At 37.2% G+C, this 19,797-nt stretch overlaps 1 protein-coding gene across 2 annotated transcripts in view; it reads left to right on the top strand.

Annotated features, from left to right (window-relative positions):
- Positions 1–19,797, top strand: part of NFATC3 (nuclear factor of activated T cells 3) — a 64,846-nt gene that overhangs the window by 11,951 nt on the left and 33,098 nt on the right. For both annotated transcript variants that reach the window (XM_014255489.2, XM_005526343.3), the window contains exons 2-3: positions 3,295–4,414; positions 13,537–13,699. In XM_014255489.2, the coding sequence (XP_014110964.1) occupies positions 3,295–4,414; positions 13,537–13,699 (1,283 nt within the window). The remainder of the gene's footprint in view (positions 1–3,294; positions 4,415–13,536; positions 13,700–19,797) is intronic.

Below are 19,797 nucleotides of genomic sequence, written 5' to 3'. Positions count from 1 at the left end.
GCTGTTATCTTTATTAGCAGTTTATTCTGTTCTTACTAAAGCAAAAGCATTTAGCACACTTGCCTTTGCAGTGGCATGAACAGCTTTTGATGTGAATGGCACTACTTTTCTTGGTCTGTGTATTTTGCTGTGTCTGTCTTGCCTAGCATCTTGCTGTGCTTGTGCTTGTGTGCTAGAGTTTTTGTGCTCTACCTTCATAGTCTGCCCTAGTTTCTGTGTCTTGAGTGCTTTCTTATATTTTATGATCAGTGAAGGCCTCATGACTTCTTTATTGTCTTTCCTCCCCCAATAGGATTGTTTGGATGTAATAGCTCTCCTATTAAGTAACCAGATTTCCATAACTCCATTTTTTTCCTTTGGGCTTCTCCATAACTCTTTTTTCCTTACACTTGCCTATTGTGAGACTTCCCTTTGTTTACCTTTTGTTTCTTGAAGCCCCGTGTTGGATTTGTTTTGTGCTATTCTCACTGCTTTCTCTTTTAAGAATTATCACCTAAGTTTTTTTCATTCTTTTTTCCCCCAAGTTGTATTTGTGTTTGTATGTTTACTAGTTCCTTGAGATAGATTAGGGGGCTCTTCCAGATTGGATTCTCTGCAGTCTTTATTAGGACTAAAATAATTACTGGTAAATAATCTAGTAGAATTTATGATTCGATTTGTAAAGGTCTTAGTTTTTTGTGAGCAGCTAACAGGTTATTTTAATACACAAACTATAAGGGGGAGGATTTGTGCATGCAGACTGAAATAAATTTGCATGTTTAACAATTGTGTCTGAAAATGATTTGGGTGATTTAGACTTCAAACGGTTCTGTGTTCAGTGTTAAGCGTGCTTTTGAGATTGGATATTCATTAGGTTTCTAGCTTCCTGTTTGCTGTGTGTGCAGCTGGGGAGGGGTAACGGGACAGCACAGTGCCAAACTCAGGAGAGGCTGTTTGTCAGGAGAGGGACCAAAGAAGCCTGAGTCAAAAAAGTTCAGTCTCTTTGCTCCATCTCTTCCCCTGTTCTCCTCAGCTGGTGCTGGTAATTCTGTGCTAGTCTGATCTATCCACCTCAGCCTTGTCAAAATTAAATTCTGAATGTACATCTGCTTTTTTGTAAATCCCTGTGACACTGAAAGTAGAGAAATTGTCTTAAATATTTTAAGATTTCTTGATTATTGGCGCAAGAGGGATAAGGCTCTTTGCAATCATGAGAGATTTAGTGCAAACAGTGCACTGCTACTGTTCCTAAAACCATTAATGACAGTAAATGGTTATACAGAGGGCTTGAAGATTTCCAACTGTTGCTCTTCTAAAACATTCTTCTTATTATTTAAAAAGTTCTGTAGCTGTAACTGTTTTGTTTCTAAGTTTTGATAAGCTGGATAATAGACTTTATTAGAATTGCCTTTTTCTTACCTTGATCTATGCTTTTGTTAATACTGAGTTAGGAAACAGACATCTATGCTACGGTCTTGCACATTAATACACCAATAGATGTGGAAAACCTATAACCAACTACTGTCTGCAGTTCCTGTTTTGTGATGGAAAACAGCAAAAAGAAAAACCCTCAATTAATGTTTAAAAAAAAAAAGTCTGTTACCCTAGTGAAAAGACAAGGAAATGCAGTTTTGGTTGTGCTCAGCATAGTGAGCTTGTGTTAATTTTGTGTGATACATGCAATAGTCCTTCCTGAGAACCCTGATCCTTTCAGTGTGTGCATATTTAGAAATCAACCTATGCTGATTTTCTGTGCTCTTATCACATATAATAGTAGTTAGTGATGTATAATAGAGATAATTGTCATACATAACCATAATATATATAAATTACTAGGTACTCCTTAATTGCAATGTATGCCTCCTTTAATAGATTTCTTATAGAGTTGTTCCCTGCTCATAAACCTTCAGCCTTTTCTTTTTGATTTCTTTTATGAAATCTGAGGAATGTAGTCCATTCCTTGTTAGCAGTGTGCTTGCTCTTCATTTGAAAATGTTTCCCTGTGACTGAGGAGATGTTTTGTTTCTGTTTTAGTTAATTTTAAGATGATTCCTATTAGTGAAACTGGTAATAGATGACTTCATCGACAAACTAATTTTTTCATCATGGAAAAGTCTAAAATACATAGCTTCCTGTCTGGATAGTCTACCTGATTGTGAGAAAGACTACATTTATTTTAAAACAAATATTAGTCGTCTGCTGGTACTCAGGATAAAAATAATTCTTAAAAAAGAGCTAATACCTAGAGGTGAAATTAATGTCACCTAGCCTGGATTTATGGAAAATTAAAGAGTAAAGATCCTATTTACAGGTGTAAAGAAACAAGAGTGGAATCACAGTGGCTACAAAATAGGAAAAAAAGTTGTGTTTTCTACTTTAGTTTCAGACAAATATCTCATATTGACAGTTAATTCAATATTGAGAAGTGGAGCAAGAAAATCTGCTTCAGTTCTGTGAGACAAAGCTGCTGATTATGTTAACGGGACTTGTACTCCCTCTCAATTGCTTGTTTTTCTTTGGAATATTTCCTGTGTTTTGGATAAGTTAGTGAGATCTGAGAATATTTTGTTTTGCCTTATTTTGCTGAACAACTTGTGCTCAAACTTCATGCGACTGCACTGAAAAATACTATTCAGCATAGGCACTTGAGAGTTTTCTAAGCTACAAAAAATATATCTTAGGAATATGATTCTTTATAGTATCTCTAAGAATATTCCTTGTTAGGTCTCCTTTGGTTGAATGTTTTAGTAGTTTCCATTGAAATAATCTCCATTCAAGTTTGAGTCACGGTAAGATGCTTTCTGCTGTTAAAGTAGATCAGTATTACGTTTATGATGTTCTGGTGCTTGTAAGTATTGACTGGGCTTGCAGAAAGTACCTTAGTCCTATTTATGTCAAAAAGATGAGCTTTCAATGATCTTTGATTAAAAATGTATAATTATAAGTGGAATACAATTAAAATTAAAGTTATGAAAGATAAAGTTTGAATTGAGTGTTCAAGCATCCTTTCAGGTTTTCAACCCTTTTTTCTGTTTGTATATTTTCAATGATTGAAGATATGTATAAACTATGAAATCTTATTGAAAACAGGATTTGTGATAGAAAACCATACTGTAATCATATTTCGTTGTAAAACAGACTGGGGAAAATTTAAAATTAAGAATTAGCTTTATTTTGTGTAACCAGTGTAATGGGAAATGTCTAGGATGTTGATAACAGTCCATATCTGTGAAGCAAAAGATTTTGTTTATGGTGTTTATCCAGGTATGGCATTCCAACTCTTACTACTTCTATCTTTTTTAATTTTGTTTTTAGATCTTGAGTCAGATGACTGTGCATCCATATACATCTTTAATGTAGACCAGCCATCATCCTCTGTCAATCAGCCAATTTGTATTCCTCGCCATGGACTGCAGTCTCATTCCTCTCCTACAAGATTTCAGAGTCACAAGAACTATGAAGGCACTTGCGAGGTACCAGAATCCAAGTACAGTCCACTAGGTGGACCCAAACCCTTCGAGTGCCCCAGCATTCAAATCACATCGATTTCACCCAACTGTCACCAGGGGATTGAGGCCAATGAAGATGAATTACACACAAATGGCACAGAAAATGAGTATATGGAAAGGCCTTCCCGGGACCATCTCTATCTTCCTCTTGAGCCATCATATAGGGAATCATCCCTTAGTCCGAGCCCTGCCAGCAGCATTTCGTCCAGGAGTTGGTTTTCAGATGCTTCTTCTTGTGAATCCATTTCCCATGTTTATGATGATGTAGACTCAGAGCTAAATGAGGCAGCTGCTCGATTTACCCTTGGCTCTCCTTTGGCATCACCTGGCGGTTCTCCGAGAGGTCCCAGTGATGAATCGTGGCAGCAGCCTTATGGATTTGGGCATGCCTTGTCACCTAGACAGTCTCCGTGTCATTCTCCTAGAACTAGCATTACAGATGAAAATTGGCTGAGCCCTAGACCAACATCAAGGCCCTCATCAAGACCTACATCCCCCTGTGGGAAGCGCCGACACTCCAGTGCTGAGATTTGCTATGCCGGTTCTCTCTCTCCTCACCATTCTCCAACTCCATCACCTGGCCATTCTCCCAGAGGAAGCATAACAGAAGACACGTGGCTAAACACTTCCATTCATAATGTACAAGGCCTTAACTCTGGCCTTTCACCATTTCAATGTTGTACAGAGACTGATATTCCTCTAAAAACCAGAAAGACCTCAGAGGATCAGACTGCCACTTTATCTGGAAAAATAGATATCTGTCCTGAAGAACAAGGTAACTTGTCATCATCCCTTGAAACTGCAGTAGATGATTGCTCTGGATCTCAGCATACCTTGAAAAAAGACTTGCCTGGAGACCAATTTCTTTCTGTTCCTTCGCACTTTACTTGGAACAAACCGAAGCCTGGTCACACTCCTATATTCCGGTAAGTGATTAGAAAGTAACTCTTTCCTGTTTTTTCCCGTCCTGTGCATCTTAAATAGACATATAAATGTCCTTGTATTTCAGTGATGAATTAAGTCTTCTAAAAGAAAACTTGTTCAAGGTAGATAGATGTTATAATTAGGAAAAAACAAGTTGAGATACCAAATATCCTTCATCTTTTAGAAAAACAGGAGATGCATTGTAAATAGAATTAGTTTTATTTAAGTAAAGTTTGTGTATATGCGCAGAGCCCAGCTGAATTTAATGTCTGTGGATTTTGTACATGCTTTGCAATTCCATCTAATCTGAGCACTTTACATTTTAATATAGCTAAGGAAACCTAACTTACATGATTTTATAAAACTGGGAGATCACAAAAGAGGTAGGGAATTTATTTGCTTTTGTGTCTATTTGCTTCTTTGGGCTCATATAATTCTAGAAATAGAATAAAGAAGAAAATTTGTATGCCATGCTGAAAATCATCGAGAAAGAATGGATGTCTGGGCTGTAGTTCCAAGGTATTTCCACCATCCATGATAGATTTAAATAGGTCTTTTCCTTTTGCAGTCCTGTCATGTGCAAGCAGGATGATTTTTGGAGACTCAGAAGAGGGAAGTGGTTCAGTTCAGGGAGAAAGTCCCTCTCCTTTTCATTCTGTTACTTTATAGATGCATCAGTTCCGTGATCTTTTAAGTTATAGAGCTTGTATAAATTCTTCAGAAGTTGTCAGCTAGCTTGGCTTCTTAATAACTAAATTAATTTAAACAATACTTATTCAGCCATTTGATTATTTTTTGCCTAATTTTGTAACCACAGACTTTAATTTCTCTCCACAGAATTGTACTGATTTTAGTAAACAGAAGTGTTTTTTTTTTTTCCTTCTCCTTTGATATTCTTTCACATAACTGTGGATGCAAAATTTGACAGTAAAGACGCAAAGCTGCTGGCTGGAAAAATCTGTTTTATCAGGTCTGAAACTACTGTGTTAACAGATCAGCTAACTGTCCTCAAGTCTGGGGTTTTTTCAAATTCCATAGCCATCTGTTAGTAATAGGTGTTCAATCTGTTACTAGAATCTTTGCATTTGAACTGAAACAATGATGACTGTTTTAACTTAATTGTGTATTTTGGAATTGTATTATATTTATGTAGGATATTAAGCAGTCCTAACTTGGCATTTTTGTTACTTGCAGGCTAACATTGTTCATAAAAGGTGAACACTATTGTAGGATTAGAGGTCATGAATGTACAGGCATGGGTGTGGATCTGTGGTTCTTTTGTAGGATGAACAAAGTGGTTTAAAACAGATGGCTCATACCTGTTTCCTCTTGTACTGCAGAGAACTGAGTACAACTGAATAAAAAGACATTTTAATGCTTTCATTAAAAAGTAAAAAATATTTTTTAAAATGTCAGACTTTATTTAGAAGCTGGCACCAAAGAATTTCTGTAAATATAAGATGGGAAAACAGCAGAAGACAATGAAGACTACACCTGTACCCAAGGAAACTACATAAATCTATTAAGCTGTATACATTTACTGCCAAAAATGTCAGCTGACTATTGAATTAGTGGAAATGGCTGCACTGGCAGCTGTATCCTCAGTGAAATGTTGAATTACTTAGCAGTTGTAGCCTATTCCACAGCGGCTATGGCAGTGTGCATCTTCAATAGGTAAAACATTCCATTTTGTCATATAATACCTTGTAATTTTGATTCTTATAAACCGGGGTAGCTAAGTTGACCTTTACGTTTTATGAATAAAATTGAAATGCAAGAAGATCCATTGTTTCTAAATAGTTGATGATGGTGACCGAAAGTGAGCATATTAGTTGTCATAAAGAATTATATAATTGGTTTTTATGTATTTATTCCATATTGTATGTACAATTGTATTATTTGTAGTATAAGTTACAAGCTATAGTAAAAATAGTACACTTCTTAATGTCTTGACTGTATTGTCAAGTACAAAGTAGTGCATGAAGTAAACAGGAGTATTGATTCCAAGCAGATGAGGTGCACACCCAGCTGCAATAACTGACCCCTGGCAGAAGGGAGGGTTATTTGCCTCACTTATTCCGTGGTGTGAAATGTGTAGGTAGCACCTTCTGCTCTGAATGCTTGCTAAAGTTTTGTAAATCTGTTATCTGCTTTATCTGTCAAGCCCTAATCATGTTTTCCTTCATGCTTCTGTTTTCACTAAGTGTGCAATGCTATACAAAATCTAAAAATGTATAAGATGCTTTTGAGCATGTTACTCATATTTCACATGCCATTCAAACTGTTTTGTTAGATGACAGCTTGTTATTTGGTCACAGAAACCCATAATCTACCAGTCAGTGGCATATGAAAAATGTCTGTGTATTACTTGCCTCAAGTCCTATTTCTGCTTCCTTGTCAAGGGGAAGTGTCAGTGAGGGCTTGGGCAGGGCCACTGCAGCAATTCCTTCCTACTGGTGGAAGAACTGGGCAGCAGCTTCTGTACAGGGAATAGTGGAGGGTCTGTTGATGTCACTCACCGGTGTGATGGCAGATGCAGTTGGTCATTTTACAGAATATTCAGCAGCGAACGTCGTGATTTTATTGATTACGTGGTTACTCTTGTTCCTGTTTAAGATATCTGCTTCACCCACCACCTCCCCACAGGGTGATGGATAAGACATGGTTTTATCTATGTCTCATGTTTTCCTTCCCCTTCACTTAAAAAAAACTTTCTTTTTGGGATCTTCATGCAGTGATAGTAGATCCAACCTTCCCACTTGCATTTTACCCCAACATTCCACAAATGTGCTGATTTTATGACTTTCTTGTACACTTGAGTTTGAGTTGTAAGAGTTCCAGAAAGTGGGGAAAAAAAAAAAAAAAATCAGAAAGTCTGTTTGACAACACTTTTTTTTACTTGAACAAGGGGAATAAAAAGACTCTAGAGATGACCTAGAAATCTCTACTGAGCAGATGATTTAATATAATACATTGGGTGAGGACTTCAGTCGACAAGTACAATGCATAAGAGATCAGCAGCATTGCTGATGCTAACCTTGGTTATGGTATTATAGAATTAAGGACCATCACAGACATGGCCAGCACTGGTGTAGGTAACATGGGAGTATTTTTTTAGAAAAGTGGTCACAGATGATGCAATTGAAAATTATGGGAGTTCTGTTATTTTTGCTTTTAGGCTTGATTATCTTTTGCTTTAAACTTAAAATTTTAACATGAATGGCTAGTGGAAGAGTAGACTTCAGGTTTGGTAAAGTGGATCTTGAGAATCTAATTTGTATCTCAAGCAAACAGGCACTTTGCAGGGTAGTACACTTAATGAGTCATTAATTTTTTCTTTCTTTCTTTATCCCCACAGTATTTGATAGCAACAATTGGTGCTGCTGTATCTGGAGGATAACCAGGATATTCATTAATGGTCAAAAATCTTGAAATGAAACCCAGTTTCCTTTCCTTCCCTCATGGAACTCATAGAGATTTACACATTGATTAAAAAACTACTGCATAAATTGGTGCTTGTCTCCAGACTGCTGTGTCAGGACATCAAATAGCTTCTTTGTTCCAGTGGTGATGAACAAACAGACCTAGACAAATGTATTTACTGCTCAGAAATCATTTTAATGCTGGATATGTAAGGGCAACTTGAGAGTATTTTACTGCTGAAAACCAAGATGTCTGACAACGTAAATATTCATTCAGGAAAAAAAAAATAGTTTAAATAAAGTGGTAGATAGTGGAATACTTGAGAAAGTTGTTTCTCTTGTCTGAATCTTTCTCTTGGAAATCTAAAGAATAGAGAGGAACAGAATTATGTCCTATTTTTTCCATAACTATATTGGACCTTCTGTGTTAATTTTAAGAACTCCACTCACATTGAAAGATTTCTATAGTCAAAGTTAGTCTGCCAAGTATTTATCACCTTATTCTGATAAATGGAAATAACACCACCTATTCTACTAGCAAAACTTTAAAATGAAAATGTTTGCAAATTACTGACTTTGAAGATAAGGACCCATTTAAGTGAGACAAGCAAAGGAACTTTGAACCTCTTAGGTTTTTAATAAGCGAGGCTATCGCTGTAATGTTTACACACCACTAATGAATCCAGGGAAATTCAGGTAGTGTTTAATACAGGACCTTTGTGCTGTACCTGTTATTCATCTCTCCACTTTGCTCTGGGATGATGGAACTGAGATTTCCACGTGGCAGTTCACTGTACCAATAGTCTGACAGCATTTTGAGCTGTGGCTCTGCTAGGAGCAGAATGGTGGTATTTTGAATGTAAATGGTATTAATAAAGTCTGTTGATAAGCCACTGTGGCAGCTGGAATGGCCCCGAACTTCTTAACTTCAGAATTTGTCCATCAGGGAGAATGTGGCTTTGTTCTAGGCAGTGAAGAGCAGCCACAGCAGCATTTTGGCACTACAAGAATTCTTGAAAACCATAGTATTGGGTCATAGTTATGGTTTGAGATCCTCAGAGGATTTCTGTGTTGCAATATTGACTTGTCACAGAATACACCATGGGTTCATCTCTGCAAAAACTTGGGATGAGGAAAAAAATGTGGGATAACCGTTTTATAGTCAGTGAGTTTTTCCTCTTTTGGGATGCTGGGAGGAGCTGTAAGTGGAAAGTTATTTTTGCTGCAACTAAAAATTAATAAAAGTATCTCTAGAATATCTGGGAATCTCAGTCAATGAAGGAAACAAGAACTTTCACAACTCTCTGGAGATACTACAGGGTATCTTTGAGAGGTTTCTACTAGAACTAGTGGTTACAAAGAGGTAGGAAGATTTTCATACAGACTGGCTAAAATGAATTTTTATATCAGTTGCACCTGTGTTCAAAAACAGTGCTACAAGTGGAAGGTAATTGTTTCTAGCTGGATTGTGTTAATGAGTACCCATAGGCTTTGTTCTTCCTTCTGTCCCACACACGCTGCTCTGGGGCTACAGTTGAACAAGCAGTCTTGTTTCTGCCCTGAGCCTCTCACTATGGGAGAGGGGCAAAGTCAGCCCGTGAGCTGTGCCCTGGCTTTTATAGATCTGAATGCTGAAGTCCTTATGGACATCTTTGGCTGTTTTTATACTGAACTGAACATCAGTTGTTTCTTCATCAATCAGTTCTGTTTTGGAGATAATGGTTACAGAGAAGAATCTGTTAAATTAATATTGATAAAATCAGTGAAGCGATAGCTTTAAATGCTGCTGCTTCTGCTGAGAATGCTGCCGAGGTGTTCTTTCTTTACCTCTGAGTTCCCTTTAATAGCTGCTGTTCTCTAAAGTCTTTAGTTTTGATGCAATATGAATATGAGCTTTTGGAGGCTTGCATTAATCAGATTATAGAACTCCCTTGGTATTTCCAGAAGAACATTTGTAGGTTTACAGATTGGTACTGTTTCAACAATGTGCAAACATTTGATTTAATGAAAACTTTAGAATGGTTGTCACTCCTTACTTCCATATCCTGATGTGCTTTGGTGCTTTACTAGTAGGTTACTGCATTGTTAATAAGATTTTTACTAAAAAAAAAAAAAAGAGAGAGGAAGTTCTAGGCTAAGTCCCAAGCTATTCTAACAGTAATTTGGCACTGAACTGGGTAGAACATACTAATGAAACGTGTGGAAATATCTACAAATGTGTTCCTTCCCCATCAAGACTGAAAAGTAAAGGGTTTTAAAACATAAAAGTTCTTATTTTTCTTAATCTTTTGTTCTAAAATAACTTGAAAAACCCCTCATGGTCAGTGGCTGATCTGGGTTCTGAATGCAAAGTTAGATGTCTTTATCAATAACACAAAGTTGTCATGCTGCATAAGCTGGGGAGAGACGAAAAAGTACTTGTTTATTTCTGAAGCAGCTGAGCTGCTGCTTCTTAAACATGTTCCAGGTATTTTAAGAGTAATGCACCACTAAATTTTGAATTTAAGTTCTGCACTATAAGAGATCATGCAAAAGTTTAGTGAAGTTCGGTACATAGTTTACAACTGATAACTGATGAGTTAAATAAAAGTTTTACTGCTGATCCTCACCTACCAGTGTAGACTGAATAATATTTTCTTGAGAATGGATCCTTAAATGCAGTAAAGCTAGCAGCTTCAGAACTGCTTTCCCATATTCAGCATCTGGTACAAAATAGCATTGCTTCATATCAAAAAGTATTTAAAACGTATGCAAATTTGTTACTTCTTGCTTCCCAAAGGCTGACATGATTTTTCTCATTTGATATTGAATTGTACATAGACTAAAAAAAAACCAAAACCAAGCATTTCTAGACTGTATTCTGTTGTTTTTTTAAAATTTATTTAGTATGCAGTCTTGTGGATTCATGTGACTTTAAGAAGGTGGCAGTCCTGACCAGGAAGTTCCCACTCTGCTTCCCACCCTTTAGTTCTGCTTGAAGGTGTACAGGCAACTAGAACACTGTTAAATTAATAGGATTAAAGAATTTATATTTCAAAATGAACCAAAGTTAGAGCACTGATTTGGTTCAATGTGTACCTCTATAGTATTTGTCTGAAAAATGTGTAAGGATGATGTTGAAGCAAAAGTACATAAAACTGATACCCCTACAAGGCAGAAAGGTGCGTGACAGAGTACTATAAAACCTTAAAGAATCCACTGCTGCTGAGAAGTTCAGGGTAATAGAGACAGCAAGAAAAATATTCCGAGAGAAACAACAGTTTGGATGTCCAACATCAAAAGGGAAGCAGCTGTAACTGTCAGACCAGCTACATCTAGAAAACATCTGTTTGATGCACTGCAGCCTCAAAAGCTGTGTCATTTACTGGGGAATCTGTGTTTCAGAAGCTTTGCGATTTTTTTAACGTTTTAGGCATCTGCATGTGCACAGTGTACTTCCTTGCTCTCATGCTGTTATTTTTCTATTTGTTTTCGAAGAATGGCAAAATCTTGAGACTTGGTTATTTTCTCCATGTTTGTTCTTGTATGCCAAATATTTTTTCAAAAGATAATGTGAGTCTCATACAGCTTGTTCCACATTATTGTTAGTTAATTGGAGGAGGAGTAAATCTCTCTGAGACACTGTATGAAGAGTGGTCATGAGCAACTTTTTTCTTGACTGAATTGTTCCACATTATTGTTAGTTAATTGGAGGAGGAGTAAATCTCTCTGAGACACTGTATGAAGAGTGGTCATGAGCAACTTTTTTCTTGACTGAATTTATCATTCAACTTTCAGTACTACCTCACAGTAATTGGTATACAGCCTGTAGTGCATTAACGGAGTTCTCTCAGATACCATATCTGTTCAGTGTATTCCAACTATTTTGACACAGAAATTTGGGTATACAGGGGAAAAAAGATTTTCAGAAACACTGTTAAAAAAATTCTCACATGCAAGAATTTTTTAAGCCCTCTTCAGTATCTTCTAATCCTGACGTTTTCTTTCCTTTTCAGACTGAAGAATTGAATCCTTCTCCCTCAGTAGCTATAATAGTGAATGGCAAGGTGTAGTTGATAGGCAGTAGTAGCGTTTAGGCAGTGCATCTTGGCCTGTGGTGAGTACCTGGAAGGATTTGGCTTATACTGCATTCCTGACAGTTTCTTCTTTTATTGTTGGCATCACCATCCTATCCTACCCAGTAAATGCTATTGCTGTGGGAAGAGCACTCATCAGACCTCCTTACGGGGGAGAAGAAGCCTCTTTGCTGTGCATTGAGTGCTTGTGGAGATGATTTATTTCTCACCTTTCTGCGTTTCAGTAAGAAGAAAGGGAAATACTCACATTCTTCCTCTCATTGTTCCCAAAAAGGTGCTCCAGGAGAGAAGATTTATGTTTTAGTGCCAGCTCTCTCTTGAAGTGCACAGTACAGGTGTCCATGAAACAGCAGACCAAGAACTTGGAGGTTGCTCTCCACCCTCCAGCAAGCAGTGCCCTTTCTTCTCCCACTTTCCCATTCTTAATGACAGAAACTTCTGTGGTGCTGCAGGCTGAGCCCAAGTCCCTCCAGATGCTTCCAAAGGACAGAGATTTCTCTTTTTTTCTTCAGTCCAAACATTTATCTTCTTTCTCAACAGTGGATATGTGTTTATATGTCTTAGCTAAACTCCCTTAAAGGAATCATTTATCTTTCATGGACCTGTGACTATTCATGTTTGTGGATATTTGCATTGATTAGTGGTGGGGTTTTACCTAACTTCCTGTAAAGTGGAAAGAAATGAAATTGAGCTTTCCCAGGTGATACAAACCAATATATGTCCATCACTTTAAAACCTAATTTACTTTCCTTGTTGGTCAGAGTAAGGTAGTACAAAACTATTTTAAAAGTAGATAATTTTGTTGCAAATGTTTTTGTTTGATAAACAATGCTATAAATGTTCACTTTTAAATGTTCATAATTTAATGTACTGTACCAGGTAATTACTGGCTTCAGTCTGACTGTTCATCTTATTGGAATCTTAACTATAAATCTGTGCAGGTAAAAGGGTAGGTATGCAAACATTGGTTTGAGGTTCTTCCATGTTATTTCTATTCCTGTATTTTGTTCTTCTTCCCTGGAGTGACTTTGCTACTGTGTGTAAGGGTGTGTCTGTGGACAAGCTGGACACAACTTTAGGCGTCTTTTTGCCTGTTGTAAGTTTTTATGCTTAGATAGAACAAGTAGCTTATTTAAACTTCATGTGATCACATAGTGTTCATTTTAACGATAGTTAAAAATATGCAGTGCTTGCTGAAGGAAAACAAAACCAGCAAGCTGGAAGATAATGCAGAGTTAAAACTTAATGATTGGCAGGTTGAATTTACACTGCTCCTTTCCTCTAAACCACATTTGAATTTGCTTGCTGATATGCTTAAGGTTAAAAATATAATGAATGCGAATATAAAGGCATTATAGAGTAGCAGTGGTAGTGTGGGACTGGGGGTCATAGAGTACCTTTCTTTTGCTTAGGTGTTGGAAAGAAGAAATTCCATGCTAGTTGAAGATTTGAATGTACCAGCAAAATTGGAATTTTCACATAACAGTTTTAGGCTGAGAGTTATTCTTATTTGGTTATCATTTGTTAGGGAAGTGACATCATTGTCTGTATTTTTACAGTGAAGGCTCCGTGCTGTGGCCAGGTGGCACAGTTCATGTAACCACAGTGTGCTTATCTTGATTGCAGCACATCTTCATTGCCACCTCTTGACTGGCCTTTACCAAGCCATTATGGGCAGTGTGAACTGAAAATAGAAGTCCAGCCTAAAACTCATCACAGAGCTCACTATGAAACAGAAGGAAGCAGAGGAGCAGTAAAAGCATCTACTGGAGGACACCCTGTAGTAAAGGTAGGAAGTCTGGCTTTCTTGAATAGAAGGTAATTTTTTAACTACAGTTATTGGTATTTACAATGCTGTGAATTGTTACCTTTTGTGAAGCTTACAGCCTTTCTTGGGCAAGATATTCTTCCTTAAATGTAATAATAACTATTTTGAAAACACTGACCAATAAAACCAATTATTGTTGAGCTCAGAATTAGATGTGAGGTCCTAGTAAATTAGACTTGACTTTGGCATCATGCTCTGCTTGAAAAGAAAGATATGTGGGTTTGGTCTTACTGGAGTAACTGTGTGCATGAGATGTGATGTGCTCCTCTCTGGCTTGGAGTGTTCAGGTGTGTACACAAATACCTTGCTCTGTGCTGGGAATATTACTGGATTGGTTAGGGATAGTCACTCATGTTTCCTTTAATTCCATGGTGTCAGCTGACTCACACAGCTTGGAAGGGAACCCACCCTCCTTCACTGAACATACGGCATATAGTGCTGAGAAACTGTGGGGCTTCTTAAGATGCCTTGGTTTATGTTTGCCACATCCTTAGGTGAAAGCAATGTCTCTTTACTTACCTCAGTGTTGCTTAATGGTCTTTATCTTAGTTCCAAGCCAGGTTAAGACAAAATTTAATGGCTTGTTTATAAGTCAAATCAGATAACAGTTACAAAATCTTTATAAAACAAAGAGGGGAGAAAAATCCAATTACATGAAGGTTACAGCAGGCTTTGTCTTTTCCTCCAAATCAGTACATTTCATGTTCTTTTCCAATAAAATTACAGTCAGTGTTTAGTCCTAAATCTTTTGCTACAGTCTATATATTAAAAATGTATTTTATATATTTATCTTCTTCATTACTATTGGAGTCCAGATGCAAAGTGCTGATAGGATTGGCATAATCAGTCCCCATTCTTTCTCCTACTCTTACTGTAGTATAAACTTGTTATCACTTTTCCTTCTTACAGTTTATTCCTCCTCTTTGGCAAGTGAATTTTGTCACACTATTTACATCGTTACATTTCATCTATATTGATGAAGATATACTAGCAGAATTTAAGCGTCTTGGATGATCTGCTGTTCTTAGTCTAAGTAACCTCTGCTTTCCAGGCTCTTCATCTGATGAATTTCTTCCATCAACCTGACTCCTAATCATGTTCTTTGGGCTGTTTATTAAACTGTTTCTTCTCTGATAGATTACCTTGAACTTTTTCATTATACCTTTTTTCCTCTTAAAGACTTTATATATCGTTTCCCTCCCTCTGGAAAGGGTTGGTTATCTGCATCCCATCTTCTTTCTTGAATGTCTTTCCTTGTTTTTCCATTTCAATTCTTATGCTGAACTCTTCATCCAGTTTTCATGCTCCCTGCAAAGTTGCTCAGTATTTTTCTTCTCACAATACTGTGTCCTAACCAGCTGCAACTCTCTCCTTTTGTCAGACCTACAGGGTTTCTTGGCACAGTAGAGGCAAGGGTCAGGTGCTTCTTGGGGAAGTGTATGCTGCAAACTAGAGAAAACTGAGGATGCCTCGACTAGGTTGGGATTGAAAAACTGGCAAGACACGTTCCTTCATGTGGAGTATTGTGTTGCTTTAGTCAGTGGAAGACAAGTAGACACAACTTCCACATGCCAAAGTGCTTGCAGTGGAATGTAACACATCATTAATGAGGACAGAAACCTGAGAGATTTTAGCTCACAAAACAAATCTTTCCTGAACTGCTGTGAACTGCATTCAATATTGTTTATTTTTTTTCCTCTGGGTGCTTATGTTTTGCAGTAATATTAGCATTAAGGGAATTTACACTGATATTTGTAAGATATGACAAATATGTAGGCTTTCTTTTGCTTACAGAACTAGATGCTTCTAAGCTGCAGTACTGGATGCTTCTAACTGCAGTAACGCAGTTAGAAGAAACAGATCTGTAGTGGGTGGCTTATACCAATGATTTTAAAAGCTATTTATTTGCATTGAAATTGTGAAATACCTTGCTGTACAAGAATGCTGTCTTAAAAATGAGGATGGCATTTATGTGTCTGACAAGTCCCATGCTTCAACACATGCATTGTACTATGCCTCTCTAAATTAAAATGAATGCAAATGTAAATCAATATTCAGCTTTGCAATTTGGTCTCTTCCAGCTGGATTGGAAATTAATTGTTGTATTTGATAGGAGATTGGAAGTTGTTATGAAACAAAGCGTTGATTTGTATTTACTTTTTACTTACTGCTGGGAAAAAGAGTCAAGTAAAAAGGCCAGGTTTGGAAAAGGTAATACTAAATATTTGTAAACAGGTGAATATTACTTTACTTTCATACAAACTGAAATATTTTTCAGTACTTCTGGAAGCTTATTCCAGAAATCCATGTCACAATATGCATTACTTCTTTCTGACTTTTTTTTTTGGTGCTCTTAGCTTTAGAGCAGTCACTTCATATGAGTGATCATTGCAGTAAAGTACTCAGCATTTTCCTGTGTAAAATAACTTGTGTGTTTACCAGTGTCAGAGATGAGAAAGGAGGTGGGTAAATTCATTGGAACAGACCTACAGCAGTTGTCAAGTCCAACTGCCACATCTTTGGGTGCCTGAAGGCCTCTGTGCTTTTGTTCCTTACACAACTTGTTTTGCTTTTGAACATTGTTTTATAGAAAGCTGGAATATTTAATTGCCAAACTGTGCAGCCTCTGTAGTTCTACATGTGCACTTGATGTATTATTTAAAATAAAGATTTTTAAGATAGTACATGGCTTCAAGCCTTTAATGTATTAGTGCATGTCATTAATCTATTACTAATACTGTACCACACCTGTTGCTAGGACACTAAGCTTCTGACAAATTTGGCATCATCTGTTGTGAGTACATTTAATCAGCTTATTTCCAAATGGGAGGAAATTAAATAAGTGGAGCATCATGCTTTGCTTTGTATATCTCTTAACTTTAAGAAAGCTAATTCTATAATGATGTTCCCTTGTTTTTAGCTTTTTTTAATGCAAAAGGTTGTAAGTAGCAGATACCTTTCATTTTAAGCTCTGCTTTCTTGGGACTATGTTCCAGCTAATCCAGATTGTCATCTGGAACAGTTTCTTTTACCTTGGTAGAGAATCTGCATGATAATGCTGATGGTTTTCACAGGGAAGGAATAAATAATATAGCAGAATGGTTTGCAAGAAGAAAGTTGGCATGTTGAGCTTTTGTCATCCAAATGATGTGGAAATTTTGTAGTGCATTGCCAGGAGACAGCCTCTGAGCACTCCCAATTTTTATCATTGTTATTCATAGGTTAGTCTGCAATTCACCCATCTATGTAGCTTTTTAAAGGAGTAGCTGTCACATTTTTATCCAGCTCTTAAGTGAACAGTCATCACTGCTTGAATTTCCACCCTTCTCAGGGTCCAATTGTACATAAAATAATGTTTGCACTTACAATTTGCTAGAATGAGCTTTCCCTTCTGTCTGAACTGATAGGGTTCTTCATGAGACCTCACTTGAATAATGCTTATGATCAAAACCAGAAAAGCCTTGTAGAGCAGGTGGGTACTTGATAAGAATCTCTCTGGGATAGTTTGGGTTTTTTTGCTTTTGTACCTTAGTTTTCTACTCTAAAATGAACTTTTCTTTTTAAAATAAGCAAACTTGTTTTATGTATTGTGTTCCTGCTACTCATGTAATTTTCTGCAGTTTTCTGAGCTCAAATATTTTAAATTTAATGACTTCTTTTGGTAGTAAATTACAATGGCTGTGTTGTGCACAAGTAGTATTTCCTCTTCTCTTTTTTCCTGTTGCTAGGGAAGAAGGTGATGTCCATGCTGGTCATCTTGTAACCATACACAGTGATGCACTCGGGGACTGTGGGCTCACAGCTACCCCTTAGCTCCATTCTGTGTGCAAGGAGTGTCTGTCCTGGGGCCATTGGCCACTGTGGGAGGCAGGTGTGGGTATGAACTGTGATGGGGTAATTGGTTCTACAGCTGATGATGTATCTGCAACAGACACTGCATAGAATCCATTTACACCCCGTGTATGCAAGGTAGGTTTGGAGTGGTGGTAGCTGTTAAGAATTTGCCTGGACCAGAAGTGTCTTTTTCCTGTACTGCAAAGGGTTTAAGGATAGAATCATTCTGCTCCTCTGCCGTAAGCAAAATTATTCCTGTAGCAGATTCACAGTAAGAGAAGAGGGGAAGCATCATCTAATTCATATGGACAACCCAGCAGTTCTGCAGCTGAGAAAAGGATGTAAGATCAAAAATGAAAGCAATATTAAATAAAAGCCAGTTTATTTAGGTGGCTACACACTGCTAGTCACTGACAAGCAGAGTCGTCTTCTCTGTGAGGTTTCATGGAGACCTATAAAAGAGGGACTCAGTGTCAGCTCTGTTTAAAGTGATTGCAGAGCTTGAAGTCATGACAAGCACTGCAGTGGAAGAAGAAAAGTAAACTAATTGAGCAGAAGTAAACTTACTTCAAACGGCTTTGAACGGTCTGAGACAGGAATGTGTTTTCAAAAAGCCTGTCAAACTCTGCCTGAGTCCTGATGGCAGAAACTGCAACCAATAAGAGAGGATCTATCCAGGCAATGTCAGACGATCTGATAAAAATAAATTAACAAAAGATTGTCTAAAAGAGTGTATGTTTCCTGGTCTGTAATTCTGTAGCTGTTGCCTCTTCCCAGCTGTTCTCTGTGGCCAATGCATGTAACTACTTGAATATCAGGTATAATATTGAAATTCTCCCTCTTCTCTATGTCCAATAAACAGCACACTTTTTCTGTGTTTTGCAACCCTTCCCATTCTTCCTGTCTTTCACTCTAATTTTCATTTTTGTCTTGAATTTTTTCCTGGTTTGTCCATCACCAGAAGGCAGGCTGTATCCCAGCTCTAGTTGCGTACTGTTGATTGGTGACAGCAACTTGCCAATAAATCTAAAAGGCAGAAGGTAGATCTCAGCCTGTATGAACTGTCTAATGGGCTGTACTGGCAAAAACATCAACCTTTGGATGAGATTCTAAAACTATGTCTCTTTCAATAAAAGTTTGATGATTTAGGCATCTTCTGCTTCAGAATCCCAAAAACAGATAGCAACAGTGATGCATCTACTCACTAGAAAATGAAGTAATTGGTGTGAAAACCAATAAAAACAATCATCTGCTTTTTGTATCATAGGTTTACTAAATTTTTTTGTTTTTACAGGTTATGTGGGAATAACCTCATCCTATCCCAGCAATGCTTGTCCAAAAACTCTCCATAGCATAATTAGCATTTGGAGTTGGTATTTCAGGAATAGCACCTGTTTTTTCCAAGAGTGTGGCAGAGCCAAATGCAGACGGATGGTTTGATGGCTGGTTACATGGGACTGGCAGTTCTGCACTATGTGTTAGCCTACTATTTAAGCTATTAAATTATATCCTTTTTTGCATAGTGTAAAATGAAACAGGTCTGAAACACCTTGAAAATGCCTGACGTCAGTATTTAAAATACTTTCAATCCTGTCTGCAAGCAGTGAGTGGGTAAAAGTGTGAGATTTCAGAAATAGAAATCCAAGTTTTTAAACCTTGAAGAATGTTCTGTACATGTGTAAACACATGGTACCATGACAAATAATGAACGGATACTTGCCATTATTCTTTTGTTTTAGTCCTTTGCAGGATCTGTTTGGTTTTGGGATGACCTTTAAAATGTTTTTAATTGGACTTGTGCCCCTACCTAATAGTTTATTTAAGTTTGTTCCTTTTCTTTCTCTGTTTTTTTCACAATTGCAAAAGTCTGTACTATTTTAAAGCCTTCAAGTCAGTCTACTCAACAGGCTTATTTAACAAAAGACAAAGGAAGATACTTTTCTGATGTGTATGCTTTTCCTTCTCTGTTGATGGAAAGGTGCACCAAATAATCAAGTGATAGAAAATAGTACTGCATTTTGGGAAGGAATTGAAATAGATGTTTTGGTTCAACATATTGAACTTTAAAACCAGACATTAAACATTTATCATTTAACATGATAACCTCTGCAGAATCAGAATGAAATTATAAAAGAATTCCACTGTACTGTTAAGACTTTCTGAGCCAGTGGTTGGGATATTGCATGATAAATCTGAATGGAGTTTCCTTCCTTCAGTTTCTGCAG

This window comes from Pseudopodoces humilis, chromosome 14 (assembly GCF_049639895.1).
Source record: "Pseudopodoces humilis isolate 2021_Gansu_Grassland_sample_001 chromosome 14, ASM4963989v1, whole genome shotgun sequence".
Lineage (NCBI taxonomy): Eukaryota > Metazoa > Chordata > Aves > Passeriformes > Paridae > Pseudopodoces > Pseudopodoces humilis.
The sequence above is the reverse complement of the archived record's forward strand: the minus strand, read 5'-3'. Positions and strand labels throughout refer to the sequence as shown.